This window comes from Olea europaea, unplaced genomic scaffold (assembly GCF_002742605.1).
Source record: "Olea europaea var. sylvestris unplaced genomic scaffold, O_europaea_v1 scaffold705, whole genome shotgun sequence".
In the NCBI taxonomy this organism is placed as follows: Eukaryota; Viridiplantae; Streptophyta; class Magnoliopsida; order Lamiales; family Oleaceae; genus Olea; species Olea europaea.
The window spans coordinates 112759-139206 of record NW_019265446.1 but is presented as its reverse complement, the minus strand read 5'-3'; the positions used below and the strand labels follow the sequence as shown (position 1 = coordinate 139206).

Below are 26448 nucleotides of genomic sequence, written 5' to 3'. Positions count from 1 at the left end.
ATATGAATTGTTTAATATCGTGCTCGTATTGAGTGACTTCGCAATCAGGTATAGAAGTTCTTATGCCATTATACCAATAGTTATCAATGGAAAGGCACCAAATATATTTCCCTCTTTCTTTGAGAGTTGAGACTTCTCATGGATGGGAAAACATTTATAGACTTTATGCGGTTTGAAAGGGCGTGAGATAAGAATAAAGAAAAGGAAGGATTTTGTAATGACCCAGTTTCTATGCCCAAGCCATTAACTTACGTACTGTCTGTTCTGTGGACATCTGCCCACTTATTCCTTACGGATTTCTGTCGCGTCTCCAATTGGTATTAGGATTCAACTTAAGTTTTTTCTTGAGAGAAAGGTGATGGATTCGAATCTTAGGGATATAGAAATATGTGAAGGGTAAGATGAGCTCATGCTCTCCCAAAGCAGACATTACATAAATTAATTGCTCGAGTACAGGCCAAGTCGTTACAGATTCTTTGGTCAATTGTGAGTTAGTTAAGGTGTACTAAGTCATCTCGATTTCAGTCTAAAAGTTTTGTAAGTTGATGGTTGTATAAATATGAAACGATTATTCAATATTTTCTCCTCTCTTCCTCTGACTTTCTTTGTACTGAGAGAAACCATTTATAGACTGTGGTTTGAAGTGGCGTGGGATAAGAATAAGGAAGAGGAAGGATGTTTTGTCCATCACTTAAGGTTTACTAAGTCTTAAGGTTTACTAAGTCATCTTGATTTCAGTTTAGATGTTATGTCAGTTGATGGTTGGATTAATTTGAAAAGATACATCAATATTTTCTCCCCTCTTCCTCTTACTTTGTCTGTACTAAAAAACCTTAAGCACTTAACAGTCCACTCCCATGAAATTTTGCTCTCATATAAATATGTGAGATCAAATTTTGAATTCAAAAGAAAAAAAGTAAAATTAATTTATTTTCTGTTGGCATTAAGACTGCAAAACTTTAATGTCATTGTAATCTTCATTCCCCGTTGATTATGCTGTATCTTGTTCTGCAGCTGACATTTTATTGGTTTTTACTTATGCTAATTACGGACTGTTGACTTGTTTGACAGAGCTGCAGAGATTATGTTTGAAAAATACCAAGTTCCTGCATTATTTTTGGCCAAAAATGCTGTGAGCTCTCGTGATCCTGCTATCTGATTTAAAGGAAAATATTTTTGAGCACATTTATAAAACAATTGTTGCATTGCTTCCTATTTATTTGAGACTCTTTATATAACTATTTACTCACTATTTGCTATTTGCTTGCGCCAGGTCCTTACATCCTTTGCGTCAGGCCGTGCAACCTCTTTAATCGTTGACAGGTTCCAGCTCATACACAACTGTTGAATTATCACCTCTTGCCTTCTGTGTTACATAATGTTTTACTGACAGTGAATTCCACTTTAGAACAGTATTATCGAGCCTTTTGAATTTTTTGCTACCAACAACCTTACCTATTTCTTGGCAGAGGGTTTACCGCACTGCATATTAAGGATTGTGTTTGCTGCCATTAATTTAGTTACTGATAGGCATGAGTTGAATGGTTGCTTTAAACTGGACTGGGGCTCTATTGATGCTCAATTCCTGATGACTTGTGCTCTTTTCTATTACTTATTTATTTTTTCATATGCTTTGGATTACCTTTGTGCCCATAGGGTTTATAGAACTATACAGGTCTTATCCTGAGTACAGAACTGTGCATCCACAGATAATACATAAGTATTTTTGGCAAAACTTAAACTATAATTTAAGCTAGTCAATCATATTTTTTATTTATACATTTTGTGGGGTCCACAACTGCAACCCACTTTTTATCTATCCATTTGGTAGGACCAGTAGCTTATAATTACTTAAATTTTAATTTAAGCACTACCAAACATGCACTTCATAGGATCCTTAACATACTATCCACTCATTATTTACACAATTGGTAGGATCAACAGCTTATAAGAACTTTAAAACACCAACAAATATTTTGTAAAACTTGTCCCTATATGTTATACATTGCTTAATTATATAATACTTGAAGATTACTTAAACTTTATTTATTCATAAAACCTATCTTTTGAGCCGTAAGGCTTTCATTTGTTCAAAAGCGTCAAAAATAAGAGGGAGTAATGCTCCTGTATTTAAAGTTGCAACTGAAAAATTAAGTATAACCTGCATAGACAAGGTGATAGTGAAAATGAAAAGGTCCATACAAGGAGAAATTAAAGAAGACATGCTATCCATGTTTTTGTTCTTACGCCTTATTCTTTCTGCATGCAATTTTAGTTTTTACTTTATAGCAATAAAAAATTCCTGTCATCTATTTTCTTTCGTCAATTTTTCATGTGTGATTTTAACAACCCTGAGGGATAACTCAGTGGTTAGGCCTTGGGTTTACTTCCCAATAGTCATCAATTTGAGTCTCCTCAGGGCCATTGAAGTGAGTATTCGGCTATAAACTTCACGGTCTCGTGGAATTAGTCGATGTGCCCTTATGTTGGCTCGAATACCCACAGTCATAAAAAAAAAATAAAAATTCATGTGTGATTTGAATAGAGTACTTACTAACTCATGAAACTGTTGCTTGATTCAGTGGTGGAGGGTCAACTACTGTGGCTGCGGTACATGATGGATATGTTCTTCAGAAGGTACTCCTTTTAACCAAATGTGAATTGTTGGTTAAATATTTTGTTTTGAACTGATTGTATTATTTTGGATATGAGCTCGTTTCATATCAAACTGGAAATTATAATTTGCGCATGCATTTTCTCTCTCTTCAAACATATTTTTCTGACATGATAACATTATGTCCTTTACTCTTTGTTAGAGCTCCTTTGTAACTCTATCGAGTTAGAATTTGGTCAAAATGGAATTACATGAGTTTAATTCAAAGTTTGGGTTCACATATCATAATTCTAAACCTCAGATGGTTCTCGTTTATCTCATATTTTGTGAAGTTACATTGTAGTATCAAATAGTTAACACGATTATCTGGGACTTACTCCATGTACTAAATTTACCCAGTGATTCAAATTTCCCTGTGGAACTCCTTTTGAAATATCAGCTCCTGATTAGTAAATTAATATTGGTACATATTGCAAGTTTATTAACTATTACTGAATGAAACAATGGAAGATATAGCATAAACTATACTAAGTTCGTCAGAAATATACTGAATAGTACTAGTGTAATTGTGAAATATATTCGTAGTGCTATAGTTACTTGATATCTTCATCTTTTTGTACTTACTTTATTAACTATTACTGAATGAAACAATGGAAGATATAGCATAAACTATACTAAGTTCGTCAGATATATACTGAATAGTACTAGTGTAATTGTGAAATATATTCGTAGTGCTATAGTTACTTGATATCTTCATCTTTTTGTACTTACTTTGTTAAAAAATGTAGCAGTTTTTCCAAAAGCTAAATTTCAGCTTAACTTTCTCTAGGGACTAAATTAATTTGTTGACCAGAAGCTTGGTCTATCTATTTTGTTAGAAAGGTCACATTTAATGATAAAACATGCAGGTGCATCGTTTGTGATTTTCTGATTGATGATACATACGATTCTTCTTTATCATAGGAAACCAAAACTACTAAAGTTGGAACATAGTCGGATCTTTTGTGCATAACTTATTGTCTTTAAATAAAATAAGGCATTTAAGATGATGAACAAATATCTCTTTTTTGCTATTTTATTTCTTTAGTTTTATTGGAGGAATACAAATGTGATTTGTGATCAATGGTTGAAAATTGAAATGAGAATTTTTTATCATTTAATAAGCAAAAATTTCTTTGTATATGCCAAAATTTGGTAATAAGAAGTTCTGATTATTACCTTCAATCTTGGGAAGATCTTCATTTCTATGCTAATTGGGTTTCTTGTTTCATCAAATAGATGATTTATGGTCAGTCCCAAGGCATTTGCTTTTCCTTGTAAATTATTCTATATCTAATGGAGTCATGACCAGTCATCCATAATATCAAATAAATCAATTTACCAAGAGCTAAAGTCATAGTGATTCTTCTATTCAACTACTACGACTATTTTTGAGCACCTCATAGTATTTTCGGGGTATCTAAAGATTCGATTATTTCTATGTGATTTCTCTTGCACTGACCCCTCCAATGGATTTTGAAGAAATTGGCCAATAAATTGACCTAGGGAAATCCATGAACTCAATTTGATTATTCTTTGCCACCACTTCACCCAAAAGCTATTGTTGATGGCACTAGTGCAATTCTCCCTGTATCACGCCAGAATCTAGCCTGTGAATCCACCCAAGCGAACTCCCTTTGGGCTCATCCCATTTCAAATAGGCTCCTGTATTTGGAGCCTGTGAGAGGCTCTAAAGGTTATGAATGTTAAATGACCAACTTCATGCCTCGTGCATAACTTTTCAACACCTGAACCAGCTAATAACATTCATCTCTTTCATTTTCAACCTTCTAATGACCTTCTACTTTTCTCTGTGTTTGCTATAGGCTGTGGCAACGTCTCCCATCGGGGGTGAATTACTTACAGATTGCTTGTTGAAAAGCTTGGAACACAAAGGCATTTCCGTGAGTTTGTTCCCATCTGTCCTCTTTCTTATGAAATTGCATGATGACGTAATTACAAAGATAACCTGATTTTGTAAATAAGGTTTTTCCCCCTCTTTACATTTGAAACTGCAGATAAAACCGCGATATGCATTTAGAAGGAAGGAAATTCGACCTGGAGAATTCCAGGTTTACTATCCTCTATCAATATTATTTCGTCATTTAATTGAGTAACCTTCACTTTTTGTCACCTAGCTGAATGTGATGTATGACTTAGTCTATGCTTCTAGTTTTATTGAAAGTTTATGAATTCTAAATTCAATGTTTCATTTGCTTGCAATCACATTTCCCCTTGATGTTTCCTGTCTTAATGCAATGATACATCTCAAAAAGAAAATATCTCACTGCAGTCCTCTATTCTGTCTGTTTTCTTATGACTGATAATTGTTTTTTCCCTTTTATGTCGCAGACAGTGGACCTTGATTTTCCAAATACAACTGAAAGTTACAAACTCTATTCCCAGGTTGCTGACTGACTTGAGCTTTCTTTAGTTGCTACCCCGCCTTTTCTGCCACTAATTCTTTTTATTTGTCACAGAGGGTGATTGTTAGTGACATTAAAGAATGCGTGTGTCGAGCACCAGATACTCCATATGATGGTTTGAACTTCTTTCAGCTGTTTTAATTTTCTTTCTGATATACCGACTTCCTCAGTGACATAGTTTTGTCATTGATTTTCATGACTAGTAACTTTTGGTGGGCTAAAAGTTTTAGAACAATAAAGTGAATGACCGTTAAGTATTTCCATCACAAGTTCTCCTAAAGCAAAAAATAAAATCTTAACCTATCTACTATGCTCTTGGTTTGCAGCATTGTAATGTCAGCATTCATGTTACTCATTTTCTATAACATTTAATATACCGTAAGTAAACGGTGTCAAGTTTTGTGATATAAAGATCCATATTGAACCCACAAGGATTAAAATTCAATTTATTACTAAGTACTATAATTGTGTAGCTCTTATTTTATCTAGAAATTGAATTATGAGATCGATTTTTGTAACTAAATTTAATGATTATTGTGATGAATTTAATGAATGAATGCAAGTTTAAAGAGTTAATCAATAGTTGAAAGCCTAGGGTTATGTGTTTCTCAACTATATAATTATTTCTAATCAATTTTCTCAAGTTTATAAGTAAGAACCCTAATTTAATTATACTTCTTATATGGAGTGTCGAGTAAAAACTATTCCTAGAATTCAATTCCAATATAGCTATTCCGAATCGAATAAAACTAAGAATTATCAAGTTCGTGGTTCTTATGTAAATTGCTTCAAAGGAATTATATTTTCTTTTGAAATTTATAATTTCCTAGGTTGTGTTATTCTAAGATCATTCCTAAGTTTCCCTGTCTTGAGTGTCGAAACTTAGACAATTAATTCATTCAATTAGTGATCAAGTAATTGAAAACATTGAGAATAAACAACACAAATAAACATAATTGAAAAATTTCAAAGAAATAAATATAATAAAATCAAAACATAGTCTCAAGTTTTGGTTACATCAAATCCTAGATTAGAAGTTTAGTTCATGATTATAGAAAGACATAGTCAAATTCATAATAAAAAACATGTAGAGAAGCAGAAAGATAAAACTATTTTTGGTGGTTGAATGGATCTTCTTCTTGCTTTCTTGATGATTTCTTGCCTCGTCCTCTTGAGTTCCCCTTGAAATTGGTCTTTGGGGTAGTATTTATAGTATCTTGAAATCTTGGATGAATTGGGGATGAGTTAAGCTTTAAAAAGAGTTTTAAAAAATTAAAACTTATTTCTGCCCCGATGGTACCCAACCTTGGTTTTGCAGCGCTTCAGCCGCCGCGATCTCAATTGAACAAGTAATGTGGTGCCTATGTTCTATAATTTTCTTCTGGGTTTGGATGCGGGTGGATCTGCATCTGATTATCGAGAATGGGCATCGGGCAGCCTAGTCTATGGTGCCTTGGCACCTAGTCATGTTGCATTTTTCTATTGAGCCACGATGCCGCTTCTTCCTTTGATTTCTTTGCCTTTTGTTTCTTCTTATCCTTAACTTATTTCAGTGCCTCATCAAAATCATCTTTGGTTCATTTTCAAGCTCCACAATTCACCATTTTCACCAATCTACCTCACCTATAAAACGTTAAAACACATTTAAACTTTCTAAATACTCATAATGATAACCCAATTAACAAGGTTAAATGGCGTTAAAACTACGAGTGAAACACACACATCAAACAGATCCAAAATTAATACATTGCTAGTCCTCGAGCAAACGCAAGAAAAAGGAAAAGAACTAACAGAACACACGAACAAAACTAACAAACAAATTCACATAGAACAAATTTAGTTACATATCTTGCTTTTGTGGCTCAGGATTGAAATCATTATATTAGATTTATGAACTACTTCAAGTTATAATGCAAAACGAAATTCTTACTCATTCAATGCAAAACAAGTGGGTGAAGAGTCAAATGCAATGCTGTACATTCACAAGTTGGTTTAATTCCCGACCTCAAAAGTCAAATATATCATTTCTTCATTCATGATATTCACACTCTCCCAAATTTGTTTTCTTTTTATTCTCTTCCCTAGGGTGTAGTCTTAATGTTGATTTTTAATTATAAATTTCTCACACCACTCTAATCTGGTTTAATCTAATCGGCAATGCTAACCATTTATGCACGTGGTGATTCTCCCAGTTATGAGTGCTTCGGCAATCAAGCTTATACTAAGCAATTGAAACCCGCTAGTTATCTAAGCCCTCACAATTTAATCATAATTGTCCATTTAATTGCTTATTTTGATATTATCTTTCTACTTAAGATTAACCTCCCCATTTTTCTCTTCTTGACCTACCCCTGTATCTTGACCTACCCCTGTAACTAGCTTTTAGTTAATAACTCCCCAAATTTAAAGGTCAAAGCATACTGGGTTTTGAGATACCCTAACTCGAGTAAAAAAGGTGTCGGAATGAGGCATAAAGTCAACTAGTGCAATGTTCTTTTTCTTTACAAGGCAAGCAAAAATAAGGGGTTAGATCCGTAGCATACGGTCATGCCCTAGTTCATACTTGAAAGTTAAGACACTATACCATTTTTTTTTTCAACATGCACGAAATTACCATAAGCCTAAATAATCTCTTTTACCTACTTGAACACCCCAAATTATCATATATTAGGTTGAGGATGTAGTGAATCATAGGTTATAGGATTGGGCATCTAAATTCTCTATTTTCAACCTATAAAAATGAATCAACCTATTCATGTACAATACTACAATCAATTCACGTGGACAGATATGTTTCACATGAATAAACAAAAATTTAACCCAGAACACATAACTTATTTATAATTCATAAACTAATACATGTTTTTAGGTATATGTGTCATGGTCGACAAGGCTATCCAACTCACACGAACTTGTAAAACAAAAATAAAATTAATTTTCACAAACAAATCACGCAAAATAAGAAATTTCATACAAAAACAACTAAGCAAGTAGACAATAAATATTTTACCCTCCAAACCTAAACTAAACATTATTTCTAATGTGAAATTAAAGAAAAAGAGGACCTTCCCTGAGTGAAAATATTGGTTATCTTCATTGCTATCGACATCATGGTAATGCGATGGTGGATTGATGGATGTTGAAAGTTACTTCTAGCTTCTCCTCCAAACTTGAGATCTAACCTACAAGAGAAGCAAGCTTATTAAGAAACTATTAATAAAATTATAAACTAATTATCTAAAGATAAGAGATAGAGAGAGGAAGTTTGGGTTGTCTTTCAATAAGCGCTTCTTTAATGTCATTAGCTTGATATTGCTAGAATGCCTTTGGTTGGATCTTCAAAAGATACTTCGTTCATGTTTCCAAACTTTTTAGAACATGGCCAGTAGGATTAGGAAGCAGCTTCAGCTCTAGTTGTGCTGCATTTTTCTATTGAGTCATGGCGCTATGGCTCTGTAGTTTCTTCCTTTGATTTCTTTGCTTTTTGTTTCTTCTTCTCCTTAGCTTATTTCATTGCTTTATCGACATCATCTTTGGTTCATTTTGAAGCTCCACAACTCACCATTTTCACCAATCTACCTCACCTATAAAACATTAAAACATTCATTAAAACTTTCTAGATATTCGTAAAGACTTAAAGCAGTAAGATGATTCCCGTGTTTCTTAATTAATTCATAACCATAGTACAACTCAATTTATAATACAATCGGGGTGAGGGAGAAAGGAAAGGAATCTCCTAAATTAGGAGAGAACAATTATCTTAATTACAATCTTCTAGCTATGGTAATGTTCTAAATATGGTACAAAAAATATGTTACAGTCTCCCAGGATTTCTAGACTCTCCCTCAAGATGGTAAATATTAACCATATCCAACTTGCAAATAAAATCATCAAAACTTTGTTGGGTAATTCTTTGGTAAAGATGTCTGCATTCCTTTGTAAGAACATAGGTCATACAAATAACACCATCATCAACATTTTCTTTGATAAAGTGCATATCTACTTCAACGTGCTTAGTTTGATCATGTTGTATCGGGTTAAGAGAAATGTTGATAGCTGCCTTATTATCATAATAGAGCTTGATTGAGAGTTTTATCATGGCTGATAATTCTTCCAAGAGCTTCTTTAGCCATAGTCCTTCACATATTCCTTGGGCAGCTGCTCTAAACTTAGTCTCAACACTGCTCTTTGCGACTACATTTTGCATCCAAGCATGCTTGTTTCAATTAGGAGGTCATGAATGTATTTCAGTTGTGACACATTAATACTCCCTTTTGATCTTGCCATTTCCATTCCTGAGAAGTATCGCATTTGTTTCAGGTCTTTTATTTTAAATTCAGTTGCTATATTTCTCTTGAGCCTTTCCTATCTCCATTTTTTTTAATGATCGTGGGTGTCCGGACCAGTTTATTTGTACTTCGACTAATTTTATGGCGCCCTGAAGCTCACAGTCGGGTACTTACCTTAGTGGCCCTGAGGGGACTAGAACCGATAACCCTCTCCTATCTCTATTGTGTCCTCTTTTTAGAATTATATCATTCACGTATACAATTAAAATCTTCTTTTCATTTTCTGATTGTTTGAAAAACATAGTATGACTTGACTGCCATTGTGGATAATCTTGGCCTTTCAATACCTTTGCAAATCTATCAAACCATGCTCTTGGTGACTGTTTGAGACCGTATGGTGATTTCTTGATTTGCATACTTGATTTTCCTCTTCCTTTTACAAAATCTTGGTGGTAAAGTCATGAAGATCTCTTCTTCAAGTTCTTCGTTAATAAATGCATTTTTAATGTCCAGTTTTTGAAAAGGCCAGTCCAAGTTAGCTGATAAAACAATAGAACCCGAACGGTATTTAATTTTGCCATTGGTGCGAACGTATTTGTGTAGTCAATGCCATATATATGTTTGTAGCCTCTCGCAACGACGAGCTTTGTATTGCTTTATGGTTTCATTAGCTTTATACTTTACATTGAAGATCCATTTGCAGTCTACTGGTTTCATTCCTCTTGGTAGATCCATTACTTCTCATGTATCAATTTTTTCCAAATCATGCATTTCTTCCTTCACTGCTTCTCTCCTCTTGGGAACTTTCAAGGCTTTCTGAATATTTTTTGGAATTTCTATACTATCAAGGTTAGATGTGAATGTACGAAATCCTGTAGATAGAGCATTAGAAGATATATATTTTGAAGTAGGATGGAGAGTACATGACCGAGTTGATTTTCTGAGTGAAATAGGTAGATCTGTATTTGAAGATTTGGGCTTATGGGTCTGGAGCTATTATCGGTTCCAATTCTCTTGGTTCTTCAAATGTGAGAGTTTCCTTTAATTTTGGCCTCATTCAATAAACTAATATCTTCCTGTCATTTTGTTTTTCTATATTTCTCTCTGAGTTCTAGTTTACCTCTATACACAGCATATTAGAACGGGGTGATGTGACAAGTTCAATGTTTTAAGTAGGCTGAAAAGAGATATCAAAGTCCAAGAACTGATCTTCTCTCAAATTCTCTCCTTGAAGAGAGGGCTTTTGGAAGTAACATATCTTCTCAAATAATGTAACATCAGGACTAATAAATATTTACTTTGTTAATGGATCATAACATTTATAGCCTTTTTAAGTAGGGATTTATTCTATGAGAATGCACTTATTTGCATAAGGATGAAGTTTGTTTCGAAGATGGGAATGAATGTGAACAAAGGTCGTACAATCAAACGCATTGAGGGGTATATTTGAGTTTAGGTGAGAGGTAGGAAAGAATTGTTAAAGTTTTTGGATAGGTATTGATTTTTAGCTTCGACAATCCCATTTTGTCAGGAGTGTTAACGCACGAACTTTGATGGATTATCCCATGTTTTTGTAGATAATCTCGAAGGGTTATTTCAATACCATTGAAATATTTAGTACCATTATCAGTCCGTAAGATTTGAATTTGCATTTGGAATTGTGTTTGAATCATTTGATGAAAATGAATATCGGACAAATATCGGTTTTTTCTTTCAATAGACAAACCTAGCAAACTCATGTATGATCGTCTATAACTGTGACGAACCATTTTGTGTGAGTTCGGTTCGGAACTCGTGAAGGACCCCATAAATTGTTGTGAATCATGGCAAATGGTTTCGATGGTTTATATGTATATTTTGGGAAAGATGTGCGTTGGTGTTTTGCAAGTTCACAAATGTCCCACTAAAAATCAATAAATGTTTTATTCGAAAAAATGGAAGGAAATATACGTCTTAAATATTGAATGTTAGGGTGACCCATTCTATAATGCCACGATAGAATATCGCTCTCTCTAGAGACGAACATAGAATCATAAATTGCAGTTCGACATTGCTTATTCACATCAGCCTCTTTAAAGTAATAAAGCCTCTCACATTTTTTAACACTGTCAATCGTCTTCCTCGATGATAGGTCTTGAAAGACACAACAAGATTGAGAAAATTTAGCGGAGCAATTGGAGTTTTTAGTTAATTTGCTGATAGATAAGAAATTACAAGACAAGTTTGGAACATGAAGAACTGATTTTAAGGTTATAATTCAGAGAAATGAATACTTTTTTCTGGAACAAATGAGAGTGATTCATCTGTAATCTTAACTTTGATATTGCTAGCACATGGCGAGTATGACATGAACAAATGATAAGAATCTATCATGTGATTGGAAGCTCCTGAGTCAATAATCCAAGGAGTATTATATTTTGAAGAGATACTTAAGGCTTTCAAAAATCTACCTTTGTGGGCTAAGGAACTTGAAGGAGTGTGTGTAGAGGATTGACTCGACTTTGAAGGTTGGAAAAAGTCTGATAGAGTTGCTCCAGCGGTTCATTGTTGAATGCTCCACCTTTCATTTCTTTGGGGTTCCCTGCTTGATTGGCAAGGCTTGATAGCATTTTTAATATTCTGTCTTGGTTTCCAATCAATGGGCTTCCCATATATATCCCAACACTTTATGTTTGGGTTTTCGACAATGTTTGCACCAAGGTCATCCCGTTTGTTTTTGGCCTGGTCCATGAGTAGCTCCCTTTGATAAAGCTCCAATTCCAGGCCCAAATCCAGCAAGCCCAACTTTTGAGGACCTATTATTACTAACATTTCCAAAATTGCCCAATCCATTAATAGGCCCATAACTAGAGTTATTAGGTCCAATGTAAGTTGGCCTAATACCAGCCATAGAAGATGAAAACGGCTCAAGCTGTGATGGAACTAAATCATATTTTTCTACCTAACAACAGAAGATAGAAGTGCCGACACCTCTACATCACCACTCGTCCCTGTCTTCATCATTATTTTTCCACAACTCCTCCCTTCTCACCTCAGCGAAGACTTGTGTCGGAGGCAGTGGTCTTCGACCCAGAATTCGGCCTCTGACCTCGTCCAAGTCACGATTCAGGCCTACGAGGAACTCATACACTTGGTCATTTTCTAGCCTTTTCTTGTATTTTACGCTGTCTTTTGAGCATTCCCAATCTTCTTCGCTGCTAAGATCGAGTTCTTGCCAAAGAGAGGTCATTTCCAAGAAATAGTCAGTAACATCTCTTTCTCCCTGTTTTGTTTGCCATAATCGTGTTTTGATTTCAAATATTTGGGATGAATTTTCTGAGTCCGAATACGTCTTCTTGATAGCATCCCAAACGTCCTCGCGATCGGCAAGAATAAGGATGTTTTCCCAATCGAAGGTTGCATGGAATTTACTAACCACGTTGTAACCATCTAATTTTCGGATTTCCACTTTTGCAAAAGGGTTGTATCCGTTGGTTTATGCATTTCTCTGTCAGGTACCCTAGTTTTCCCTTACCGTCGATTACCAACTTTATTGATTGTGCTCATTCCCTAAAGTTTCTTCCATTTAATTTCTCCACAGTGAGTTAAAAAGGAGGCATTATCTAATCCAGTCGAGGCCATTGTAGAATTGCTCTCTGCCTCGCTGTATGAGGATTCGGATGTCATGGAGCTTCGGTTGTTAACAAGGACATGTGTCATTGACTCCAACCTTGCTTTGTTACCATGAAAGCAGGAAGATGATTCCTGTGTTTCTTAATTATTTCATAACCATGGTACATCCATTTATAATACAGTCGGGGTGAGGGAGAAAGGAAAGGAATCTCCTAAATTAGGAGAGAACAAATATCCTAATTACAATCTTCTAGCTATGGTAATGTTCTAAATATGATACAAAAAATATATTACAATCTCTCAGGATTTCTACAAAGACAACCAAATTAACAACTTTAAATAGCTTTAAAACTATGAGTAAAACACACACATCAATTCACCAAATTCTTTATATGGTAGATTATTGTTATCTCCATCTATTAAGGATCACTATCTTCCATGGATTTTGTAATAGCATTAAAGGAGTAGTTATATTGGTTGTTTAGGATTTGTTGCTTTAAATCTCTAGAATTTTGACTACTATGGAAATTGACAGGACCACTGATCCGATCTGCTATGTTGTAGTCTTGATTCTATATTGCTTTTTGATTCATTTCCGTAATGTGTTACTGATACCAATTTATGCGTGTTTTCTTATCAAAATTGTGGGATTACATAATAAAAAACTTTTCCTTGTGTCAGGATAAAATAAATGAATAATAGATGTAGTCGTGCCTGCACTCAAAACTTCGTCCTGTTTCCCACCCTTCACCCTCCAAAACTTACCCCCCTTCAGCTTGCTTCATGTCTTCTGGTCACCAAATCAGCCACCACCTAGCCAGCATGAAGGTACTGACATTCTGCTCTCACCATTGCGATTCACAGTCCTCTCTCTCTAATTGCCAACGACTTCTCCACGTACCTGTCTGTAGATATTGTGAGTCCACGTCAACATTCTATCCACCAGCACCTAAAACCATCATGCCTGTCCTTGTGAAGCCATCAACACTCCCAGTCCACCAACAATCGAGCCAGCCATAGTTGAAGTCTTTTATAGTCTTGAACCACTATCTCTAGTCACCGACATCATCTCCACCCACCAGCACCATGTGCTGTTTGTCTTAGTCACCATATCCTCACATCAGTACCACCATCCTCAGCCTTTACCAGCCTTCACAAAGCCTCCAAACCTGTTGATAATCAGGCAAAAATGGGTCCCCTCAGATTTCATCCACCTTCATTATATTCACCATCTTGTTCTCAGACTTCTAAATAGTTGAACTCCAAAGTACGAAAGAGAAAAAAAAGTACAAAAGATATAGAATAGAAGTTGGGGGACATGAGAGGCAGTTGTTTACCTTGCAGCAGATGTCATTGATTGATTATGGTCCTAGAGATGAAAGGTTTCCTTTTCCCATACCGTTCCCTTGGTGGCTTGTCAATATAGTTTTTGTTCTACTACTTGATTTATTTAAGTGGTCCCATTTGACAATGATCTGCTGTGAGCTGTGTATTGTACTCGGGAACTTTTTTTGTTTTGTTATATAAAAAAAAAAAAAATTACTTGTTTTACATTTGAAACCTGTACTTGCAAAACTAAAATTGCTGATACTTTCCTTCTTCTCAGAGAGTTCGTATTCAAATATCCCAATGACATCTTATGAGCTTCCTGATGGACAGTAAGTTTCGTATCAAGTTGTTGGTTTTGTATTTTTTTTTCTTCATATGATTAGGCTATTCGATAATTAAAGATGGTTCCTAAAATCTTTATATTCTAGTATCGCTTCATCATTCTTTATCCCCAAGTAATAGTCCTGGATATGGATGCATCTTAGTGATGGTCTCATGTTGATTTACCTCATTTCTTGACACATGATTATGGACATTTATATTTCGGATTGAACCATTTATTTCCCCTCCTTGAAATTTTATATAAAGTTGTCACTAACATACTCTTATCTTCTGCTCATAGGACGATAGAAATCGGAGCTGACAGATTTAAGATTCCTGATATTCTATTCAATCCATCATTAGTTCAGGTTGCTGTCTGGATATGCTGCTTTTATGTTTTTTAAATTTCTTTTGATATTTCCTGTATTCCTATGTGTAATAAATGTCAATTCTTAAATGCAATTACCATCACAATTTCTTCCAGGTCAGTGTGCTTGCTTGGAGGCTGATTTCAGTGTTTTGCTAACTAATTTTTCCTATTTCTGATGGGTATTCTTTGGTGCTTTAACGTCTGTATTTTTTGGGTTACATGTGTCATTCATGAAGATGCTCAGACCTACTCCCCTGCAATTATGAAAGTCTTTTCTAAATCTTCTTGCTAATGCTGTTGTAAGATGTATTAGAAACTATGTGCCTGTTTTTAGGTTCAACCCATATATAATTGTCATCTGTTGGACTGGTCTCAATACCTCTAGACCCACATCCAGAACTTCCTTAAGAACAGTTTAGGGCCAGATCTAATCTGATAAAGATGAAGAATTGGCAGTTACGAGTACTGCTCAAGCAAATGTTACATGGGAGTACTTAAAAGCCTGATTTTATGAACCATTCTCTAGGTCGGGGTCTGGTAGTAGAGACCAAATAGATACTTACTTTAGGAAATGAAATTAGGATTTACTTAGGAGATTTTCTAGTATTTTCCTATTTAAATCCTATATAAATGGGCCTTATGCAGTGTAATAGTTATACTTTGCTATTGAATAAATTGACAGTTTCTCTTTCTAAATCCTCTCTATTTTCGCCCTCCTCTTTCTCCTTCCTCTTCCTCTCTCAATCTCGTTCCTTTTTAATTCTGTCACACATCAGGTAACACTCATAATTTTGTTTAGTTTGGTTATCATGCTTTTGAAGAGAACTGGGATTTGAAAGGTGGCCTCTAAGTTGACAACAGGAATGGCCCTGTATGGGCAAATCTGATGGGCGTCTTCAGTGAAGAAATTGGTCTTCCCTAGAACAGAGCCTCAGTTGGGACCTAGACCTTATGTAATTGATTATTCAATTATCAAGCATATGATTGGAGATTATGTTAGAGGGAAGGGAAGGAAACAATATTTTTCAAAATGAACCTTTTGTTTGTCTTTGGTGGTCTGTAATTTTGTTTTTGTAATTGGGTTGCATATTCTATTTGATTTTTTGGTCATTATGGGTTTAAATATGCTAATAGAAAATGTTGTAAGTGTAATTATGGACTTGTTTTTCCTATGGATATGAAGGCTGGTCGTGATTTAAGGACGCCTCCTATTTTAATGCTTCTGGTGCTATTCATGGCATTAGTACTTTGTGCATGTTCTCTTTGCTTGCTATGTTAGAAGTGATGGTGGACTCTCAAGAACACAGGCACTCAAACTCACAATTATACTTCTAGAGAAAAAAGTTTACTCTCTTGAATAATGTATTTCTTTACTATGTTGTGTTGCTTACAGTTGCTCAAGTAAACAATCCTAGGACTTGTGTTTATACTAGTAGTAGAATCTTACATGCATTCTAGGCTAGTTTGTTTGATGTAGATACATGAATTCAATTGATTCGTGATCTTACTAGAATATACAATGTAGAATACTAAATGTTGATTACTAATATACATGAATTCTCCAAATTCTCATGTTAACAAGCTAGATTTTTCTAACGTGCTATTCTTGCACCTTATATGTATCATAAAATATGGATTATTTAGGAATACCTTAATGTTTTTTATAAGTAATTGATCATTTTGAATGTCTTTGACTCTTGATACTCTTATGCCAGGCTGTCAGTTCGTTGTTTTTTCTTATTTTGTGTTTAAATATTATATCTATTGTGTATTCTGCACTTCAATGTGGTTTACAGATTACTAAGCACATTACTGATTTTCTGCTTCAAGTTCATCCATCTGAGGTTATCTCATCTTTGGTTTGGTTTGACATGCTATATGACATTCTGGTGTTCTCAGAGTATCCCTGGCATGGAAACATATGCAGAGACTACTACATCTGTTCGTGGCTTGCCGCAAATGGTACATACTTTTTCTTTAAATCCCGTGGTTTTGTTTCAAATCTGAATTTTATTGCTATGGTTTCCTTTCTGTTTCAAGTTTAAAACAGTTAACTCGTTTGGAAAATATATCAGGTTATTGAGAGCATTAACAAGTGTGATGTTGACATACGCAGAGAACTATTTAGCAGCATATTGGTAAGATTACTCCTTTTGTCTAAAACTGTCTTCACCATTTATACTGTTTCAGGCAAGGCTGCTAAATACTCTTTTTGTCTTTCTTTCTTGTTCGCTGTTAGATTATTATGTTATTTTTTCCCTCTATATTATTCCATTCTTTCATTTTCTGTGCTAATTGGGTCATTTAGGTTATGCATACTTTTTCTTCCTCAATATGTAGAAGTCCATGCATGAGATTTTTTCTTGAGTTTCTGTTCTCTTGTCTTGCTGTCTTTTCTTTCCTTCCTTTTCCTTTGCTACCCTTTGAAGTGAGATCGGCATTGGTTTTTCCTTTGAGCACGAGTTCCTTAAGGTTTTCTGTCAGTTTTCAAAGAATATTCGAGGTTAGTTTTCATCTCTGAAGCACAACGTGCACCAGACAACAACATGCTTGGACCCTTTGGGACACAAGTCCAACTGGTTGTGTGACTCATCCAATTTGGTTGTTTCAAGCTTTCGACACCGAATGAATACAACCTCGACATGCCTCAAATATGTGTATGAGATATCATGCTGAATGCCCTATTCGTGTGTTTCAAAATCTTATAATGCGTAGGACTACGACAAGTTCAAATGACTTTGCCAGTAAAAAAACTAAAATCAAAACCAAAAACAAGAATTTTATTGAATTTATAAAGTACGGAGATAAAGAACAATATTTAAATATGTATATTTTATAGTATTTTATTTGATGTGTATGTGTTAGTGTTAGTTTTTTGAGAAGTTACAAGTACCTTCCTTGCTTCATAGGTTTCTGGTTAGTTCTAAACAATGTGGATATGTTGAGGCATCAATGGATACTGTCAACTATATAAGTGTAGTACTATGAATAGTAAAAATAGCTCTTCTTAAATTTGTAATTTAAGTGATTGATTTTTCAGCAATCCATTCCTAGTATGTCCTGCACTCTTTGCCTTTTAGATTATTACTATAGAACATTAAGCCGATGCTTATATCTTAATTATCTACTGATATATTTGTGTTCCCACTTTCATGATACTTGACACCCATTTATATGGTACATCTTGTATAACCAAATGTGTTGTTTTATTTTGTCCAAGTATGTTGAGAAAGTACTGCTGTGGGTGATTGTTATCATGGGATAGTGTGGAGTGAATTATTTTGATTCCACTTAAACCAAATTCCTATAGCCGCTAACATTTGGTCACATCAAGTCCTGATATTCATCAATCTCGTTATGTAGCTTGCTGGCGGCACAGCTTCAATGCAACAATTGAAAGAACGTTTGGAGAAAGATTTACTTGAGGTACAATCTCTCTTTGCATGGCTTCTGATGGAAATCTCTTGCGTGTTTTATTTTTTTGTATTGGGCAACCAAAAAAAAAGTATGATGCTTGTATAGAAAGAAAAGCAGAAGTTCATAATCACTCTCCAAATGAGGATACAACTCTGCTCAATGAGTTTCTCCCTATTTATCTATTACTCTGCTCGTCCTTGTGCAAGTACCTATTTGTATGCCTTTATTGTTCTCTCTTTCTCACACATATTGTACAGAGTCTGTGAAGGAAAAACTAAGCAGCTGTACTCGTGGGTTTTGAATATGTCCGAACATCTACCTCAAGTATAGTATTTGTATTTATATATTTCAAAATAATTTATCTCACTGAATAGGGAGTTGGTTGTGTGAATTCTTTTTTGGTAGTGTGATCCAATGTTTAAAAAGGCAGAACAAGGTACCGAGGTGTTTTTCTTTAATGAGTTGAGGCGGATTGAGGCTCAAGCCTCTCTGAAAACTTAAAAACTAAGTAAAAAAATATAAGTTAATACGATATAAACATATAATAAATCATAAATAATCTTGAAAGTTCTCCATAAAAATAGCACCCAAATAAAAAGACAACCTATTAATATAATTCTATAAAAAGGAAAAGGAGATGAAAAAGAAAGGAAAAAATTGAAAATACCTATCAGATTTTTAAGATGACTGGAGTTTGTTGCCTTGAAATCTTATTGAATAAACTTTGTTTTCTTGGAGAAGGTGAGGCGTGGGTTTATTAGGTCAAACATGTAAAAGAATTGATGGGCCGAAAATTGTTGTTTTATTTGATATGGAGCAAATTAAAAAGCCCCTTACAATTCACGTTCAGACTTACAAAGAAAGAGCAAAAAAGTCAAATGTCAGGGCAAAACTTAGTCACGTGCCTCGAGGCATGCACCTCATTCAATGAGGTGTCTGCCTCAAAAAAATAGCATGAAAATTAGCACTCTGAGGCACTACGAGTGCACCTACGGCCGCTTTTTGAATCCATGACCATAAGTCTGATTAAATCGAATGTATAATCATAGTCCATGTATGCAGAGTGTGAGCTTAATAAAATGAAAATTGAAAAATAAAGCCCTTTATAGGGTGTCATTAGCTTCACATACGATGTTTCTAAGTTACATTTTACATAGTAAGGTTTTACAGCCTAGTAATACAAAAATTAAATATTAATTGTCTATAAGGTTCACTTGTAAAGTAGGTCAATCTATCAAAAATAAGAAACTACTGAGGTTATATCGAAAGGGTTAAAGTAGAATGAGACCATGAATGAATGAATTAGATCATGGGAACTATGAACAATAGAAGGCATCAGAAATTGTAGATATATTGCTTAAGATACCATTGTAAATAAGTGAATCTTAAGTATAATTTTTTTTTTTTTTTTCAAATGTGCTAGCCTGTTACTTTTTTTGCACTCATGTAAAATTGTTATTCTCTCTTAGATAGAGTCTTACCCTGGGCAGAATGTTTTTCCTACCTAAACTTTGATAGTCCTTGGGGTGGGGGGTCAGGTCGGCATAACCCTTACTTGTAGATTAATAACAGTGTAAAGTCTAGTAGTCTAATAGAGAGGGAGACTCGCTTCTTTACCTCCATTGGTACGACTAGAGGAGAAAAAGATGAAGATATCAACTAAATCATAAATTTAAATACTTACCTCAATTGCATGAGATAATAGGAAGAGAATCATAAATAAGGAGGTTCCATCTCCCTTACTTAATTGACTCATAAAATTTTGAGTAACGAGGGTAAAATTACAGAACCCAGTTTTTAGTTTAGGGAATTTTTTGATGATCTAGGCATAAGATACCTTACAAATTTTGCTGAGGATTGTTAGGATGCACCCACTTTCTATGCTTCATCAGCTAACTAGTCTGACCCTTGAGTGCCTTTACGGGAATTGACTCGTATTATTACTTAGTGATGTCCTCGTGTGAAATGCTTGATCAAGAGTATTTTGCACCCTCTACGGCCCCCGATCATTATGACAGATACACTGAACTGCCATTAATGAGTCAGAGTTCAATCAGTACATGATTAACACTTGAACGAAGACGTGACTGAATCTGATGATCCACCAAGAATTGCCCTGACTTCCATTTTATAAAAAAACCATAGAAGGCTACAAAAACTTTAACTGAATCATCTCTTGCAACATCACCTGCTGCAGGCCTTGGATTTCCCTTAGAGCAACCACTCAGTTTATACCAATCGTCAGCTAGTTTATTCCATCTGACAATTATAGGCTTTTCTGATTGTTGGTTTGGTCTAGGAGAAGCCAGTCTATGTGCAATCTCTAAATCTCCTTCCCAGTTTTCGTATTTGAATAACCTAGCTTCATGCGTTAGAAATATCATATTTTGAACTCTCCAGATTATTCTGTGCATCCATTTTGATATTATGATGTTTGGCATGGCTGTTCACTCCATATAAACCAAGGAATTAACTGAGGTACAGTAGTTTGAATATGGACATAACTCACAAATTGTTCAGCCAAACCTGAAAACCTCACTTGTTTTACATGCCTCGGTAGAAAATTTAATGTCAAAGAGCACAGCAAAATAGTTCCGGATTATGTCAGCAATGAGGCTTCTGATGACGACGCTTTAAGGATTCCACCTATGCGCAGAAGTTGCATATGGAAGCCAGCTGGAGGGGCATTTTTTTAGAAAAGCTGTAACTGGGATCCTATTGTTCATTAGTCTCCAATAAAAGAATGAGATAATCTTTGTTAAGCATTCTAAATAAATCGCCATGAGGTCTGGGTGCTTTTAGCTTCTCTTCTAAATTTCTAGACACTCATAGTATCACCCGTTAGATTCAATCCTAAAGCAGTGATCCCTTCTATCCAGGAACACCAACACTGATGATATGATGAACAAGATCCTAAGGCAATGTGTAATGCAGCATTTGTTTATTTCATGTGCCATAGAATGAAACAATCCTTTACTTGGCAAACCAAGGAGCACTTGAGCAAAAGCATGCATCTTCCTCCAGAAAAGATGCCTAAAAACGATGGTTTGCATTGCCCAATTTCCAAGAAATTTTCAGTTCGCAAGAAAGCCACTCTCTTTATGTATTTCTGCTAGGGGGATTCATTATGTTTGAGGCATATATGAGATGGATGAGTCCCTTTTAAATCTCCATCATAGCTTCATAGAAAAAACTTTTAGTAGATATGAGAGACGTCGAAATCCATCCTCCATCATATGTTAGATAGACTTCCCTTCCCTTTGGAAAAGTTTCTAGTACTCTCGGAGTATGGAGTACTTTGTATTCCCTGCACTATTTAATTGACTTTTGTATTAAATAATTGAGATCCGCTAGTTAATTGGGACCCAAAAATGGATGAATAATGCATGTTAATATTAAATAGTGATAGGAAGTGCTAAGTTTAGGAGTACTTGAAACGCTTGCCGTCACTTCGGTCCAATAGATGTGCGTAATCCATCAGCTTCACCCCATAAGAACTTTGCAATATACTCCCAAATTTTCAATTCCAATCCAAGGAGGCTTGAATATCTGTAGAATGTAGATTGGCATGGACAAGAGCATGTATTGAACGAGAGTAATTTTTGCTCTTGTGGGACAGAATTTATTTTCCCAGCCTGTTATTTTCCGTCTAATCTTGTTTAATAAGTCATCATAGAGGATGCCCTTCTTAGAAACCTTTTATACATAGGAACCCCTAAATATGTAATGACACATATTGATGTTTCAAGTTAATGAGAGAGACAATTTTACTAACAATGGGGGAGACAATTTGTATTATGACGAAGACCCTTTAATTTTTATTTACTTTCTGCCCTGAGATCGCTTCACATTTAGAAAGAAAGTAGAGAGTGATCTTTTAACCGGTTGAGAAAAATAATAACATCACCGGCAAAAGCCAAATGTGAGGTGACCATTATTTTTAATAAATAGAAGTTATATGCAAATCATTTTTTGTCACCAATGTCTATGAGGGGTGAATGAGTTTGGTATTTGATCACATGAGCATAAAAGGCCAGTTCTCTAAATCTTGTGTTACAAGATATTTGTGCATAAGCTGTACTCACCCGTAATTCCATTTTAGGATTCACTTGCTTAGTACTTTTATAGTGTTTACAATCTTATATATCAACTATAATCGTCTATTTTACTTTTCAAAATCTCATCGAATAATTTCGTATACTGTAGATACCCATTTCACCTAAACTCTTCTATACTCCAATTGGAATTTCATTAACACCATTTTTGATTTAGCATAATCTTCTCTGTAGAGTTTGACAGATGTACAGGTCCAAGCTATTCCTTCCATTAGCTAATTTGCTGAAATCGTTCCTCGTCTTTCTATCTATTGATTAATTTGAACTTTGTAATGCACTTAGCCCGTGTTTGATGGCCATTATTGGGGATTTTCAATGTTTTGAATAGTGTATTTTTGGAGAATGTGTGGTTAAGAAGTAGGAAAAATTTTTGGGTTTGTGTGTAGAATATTTTATTGTGTGAATGTGTTATTGAAAATGAGTGTAGAAAAAGAAAAATGTTTAGAAATAAAGAATGTCAAAGAGGGGCTACTATAATTGTATCATTTTTCTCTTCGTTAGGATATGTAAACAGATTCTCCATATCCTTGGTTATAAGTACTAGATAACTATGCTTCTTATATTGTTCTTGGAACTCTCAAATCACTCTTGGCTTCTCTTTAGCTAATATACTTAAACAATTATACTCATTTTTACATTATAATATATTTTCTTTAGCCATAAAAACCATTTGAACCTTCTGATTCCACTCTTGTCTTTTCTTATTAAGTGGACTCTTGAGCATTTGATTATTCTAAACCTCTGATGCAACCAGCGACCTCATTCCCCAGAACGTATTATCTCATCTAAATCTCTTTTTCTCCCTTCAAGACTCCATCTGTAGAAGTCATTTATCCCCCTAGAGGTTCTGCCATCATATTCCATGAACTTTAACTTCTTTGGCATTTCTTTTGCTCTTCTTAATCACTACATTGAGCGTCACTGACCTCTGCTTGTTACACTTACACCAAGAAAAACCTTACAATTCTTGCATCAAGCACCACTAACCTATGTGGTATTTTTAGGCTCTTGCTCTCACTTGTTACACCTCCAAAAGAATGATCTTACTATTCTTGCATAACATCCTGCTTACTTCCCCAGTGAAAATGAAATGTATTTGAAATTTTGTTCACTTCTAAAAGTTATTAAGTGAGCCTCTCTTGTTCAAACACATCACTTCAACAAAACTTCCAATCCATGAAGTCTAAAACAGCATTTCCTTTATGACGTTATCCATGAAGCGACGATGGTAGTAAGCATTATCAGAAGTCAGAACTACTTTTATTCATTGCATATGAGGTTGATTTGAGGATTGGTGATTTCAGCCAATTGGTAATATTAATGGCATCTGATTTCAGTGTTTCCTTATTTTTCCAGGAATCTCCTCAAGCAGCAAGAGTTAAAGTGCTGGCAAGCGGAAATGCTACTGAGAGGAGATTCAGGTTAGATATAATTGGCTTACTGCCACCCCGTCTCCTTGCTCTGAATCTGTCTACTGCTTTAATATTATTTCAGAATTCCAACGCCCATTACAGTTTCTCAAATGCCTTCTCCTGTGTGTATTACTCCTTGAGTGAATTTTATGCAATTTATTCTAGGCTATTAACAATTTTTTCCCCTTTGATATAAAAAAATAGTTGTCTTGAAAGCTAATAGAAATGCATAGCATGACCTTATTCACAAATTTGCAGAACATGGTGGTGGCTGCTGTTGCAGTAACTTGAGTGTAATATATTCCACATTTTTTGACAGTCTGAGCATCATGAGCGCACGTAGTAAAAATGTTTCCAATAAATTATCAGGAACCGAACATGATATTTTGGTCTGCAATAGTGTTTAAGCTAAACAATGTCAGTTATGAAGAATTGAAAGAAAGATATGCCCTTATTTTCTGAAGAATATGAAGACAACTAGGGACTGCTTTCATGGGGGTAAAACAGGGTTTCTTGCTAGAGAAGCAGACTGTATTTGTTATTAGAGAGTGCTGGTAAAAAATAAATGTCACTCTTAAAAATTTGGTGTCTCAAAATGTCGATCTGTAATTCTTTATAGTGATTGTTAACAAGGTACAATCAAAACGTGTGAATTATTTGACGATCTTAAGGGCACTGTTGGAGCAACACCATCTTAAATGCGTGTGCTCTTAGAAAATTGGATTTCCAGTAGAGGGTTTTCTTGAGAAGAATCGAACTAGATCACTGCCACCCACCATCAAGAAGAATTTTTTTTTTTTTTTTTTTTTTCAGAGAATGGTTATGGAAAAATATTCCTCAGTCGATGTTACTAAATAACGGTTTATGTATTGCAGTGTTTGGATTGGAGGGAGTATATTGGCATCACTTGGTTCTTTTCAGCAAATGTGGTTCTCAAAGTCTGAGTAAGCAGTCATTATCCCCTCACATCTATATTTACTATCGACCTTGCTTCTTTTTTAAAAATTTGAACACGCTTATATTCTTTCTGTATCATTCGGCTCATGACAATTGCATTCTCGTTTTTTGCTAGATTCGAAGAGCATGGAGCTTCGTATATTCAAAGGAAATGCCCGTAACCTGCATGCACGACTTTAGTTGTAGTCATAGTTTCATGAATTTCCAATAGAGATTCTTGGATGGTTATTTTTGTTAACAGCATGATGGAGAGATGCATGCTTGTTGTCTAGAATTAAATCATTAGTCTGAATCAATCAATTTGCCTCCGTCCCAATCACATACATTAGACGTGAAGGATGACTTTGGTATTAGATGGGGGATTTGTTTTGTGGGTTGCTGTGCTTAAGAAGGTGAACAACGATGCCCTATGAAAGCAGATATGTCAATTTCTCTGTAATTTTATCACATCAACATCATTATAATCTCTCTTCCTATTCTAAACTGAACAAGAATTCTTTTCTAATCTAAAAACAAATATGTTGGCCAATATTCTTGTCTAGGCACTGAACTTACGGTGTGCTCTATTTTGGTTATTTTCTTACGAAATTAGCATTGAAATTTCAATTTTTACCTCGTTTTCGACTCTTGGAAAAATAATTCAACTTTGCACATGATGAGTTCTATGTGAAATGATTTTAGTGGTTGAGTTAGAATACAACTGACACGTCTAACTTTGATTTTAACTCTATGGATTGTAAAATGAGTTCTTTTTTCTTTCCCAGATTGTGAAAATAGTTTTTATTATACAATGGTAATTTATTCCATGTGACATGCGTTGCGTGCAAGTTTCATTTGTTATCAAAGGTGGAGTTGAGTATCAATACGGGGATGAGAAATTAGAATTTCACTATTAATTGACCAAGGAAATTAAGTTTGGGGGCCAAAATAAAGCATATCCACAAGTTTAGGGCCAAAACAAGTTTTTAATCCAAAAGCCATTTGCATTTGCTAGGACTCTGGCACTTTAAAGTTTACTTATTAGGTGGAGTAGTGCTCTCATAAGCTTAATACAGCTATTCGAATTCTTGGTCAAATGGCTTTTTTGAGATGTGAAAGAATTGGATCATTGAAGTGTCATTGAACGTAATCACATAAAGAAGAAAAAGACGAAAGAAAAAGATTGGAGCATCAAAGACATAATGATCTTGTTTATGCTACTTATAATTTGCGATGGAAGAATATGTATATAATCTGAAACTGTTTACTACATCATGAACTTATTTTAATGTTTTGAACTCTATTTGATAATGTTTTTCTTATCTAATTACTTATAGACTTTACTACAACAAGAGATATTAGGATCGAATTGGCTATGAGCATATTGATGAGACAAACTTTTGGACAGATGAAGAAATACAACCTCAGAATTTTGGGTATGTAGAATTAGATAATGCTATTTATGAAGAAGATGCAGCTCCCAATATTCATGATCATGAAATTGATGCTTATGTTCAATGTTCACAAGTTTAACAATCTTAATTCATTATTTGTCATGTTAGTCAATT

The 26448-nt window shown here is 34.8% G+C and overlaps 1 protein-coding gene across 1 annotated transcript in view; it reads left to right on the top strand.

Annotated features, from left to right (window-relative positions):
- LOC111390685 (actin-related protein 4-like) overlaps positions 1–25392 on the top strand; it is a 34471-nt gene extending 9079 nt beyond the window's left edge. The window contains exons 6-20 of the mRNA XM_023015751.1: positions 1072–1132; positions 1274–1323; positions 2583–2637; positions 4480–4557; positions 4672–4725; positions 5006–5059; positions 5134–5194; positions 14587–14638; positions 14932–14998; positions 16900–16962; positions 17076–17138; positions 18364–18426; positions 23889–23953; positions 24820–24888; positions 25017–25392. Of these exons, the coding sequence (XP_022871519.1) occupies positions 1072–1132; positions 1274–1323; positions 2583–2637; positions 4480–4557; positions 4672–4725; positions 5006–5059; positions 5134–5194; positions 14587–14638; positions 14932–14998; positions 16900–16962; positions 17076–17138; positions 18364–18426; positions 23889–23953; positions 24820–24888; positions 25017–25062 (901 nt within the window). The 3' untranslated portion in view covers positions 25063–25392. The remainder of the gene's footprint in view (positions 1–1071; positions 1133–1273; positions 1324–2582; positions 2638–4479; positions 4558–4671; positions 4726–5005; positions 5060–5133; positions 5195–14586; positions 14639–14931; positions 14999–16899; positions 16963–17075; positions 17139–18363; positions 18427–23888; positions 23954–24819; positions 24889–25016) is intronic.
- Positions 25393–26448: the final 1056 nt, after the last annotated feature.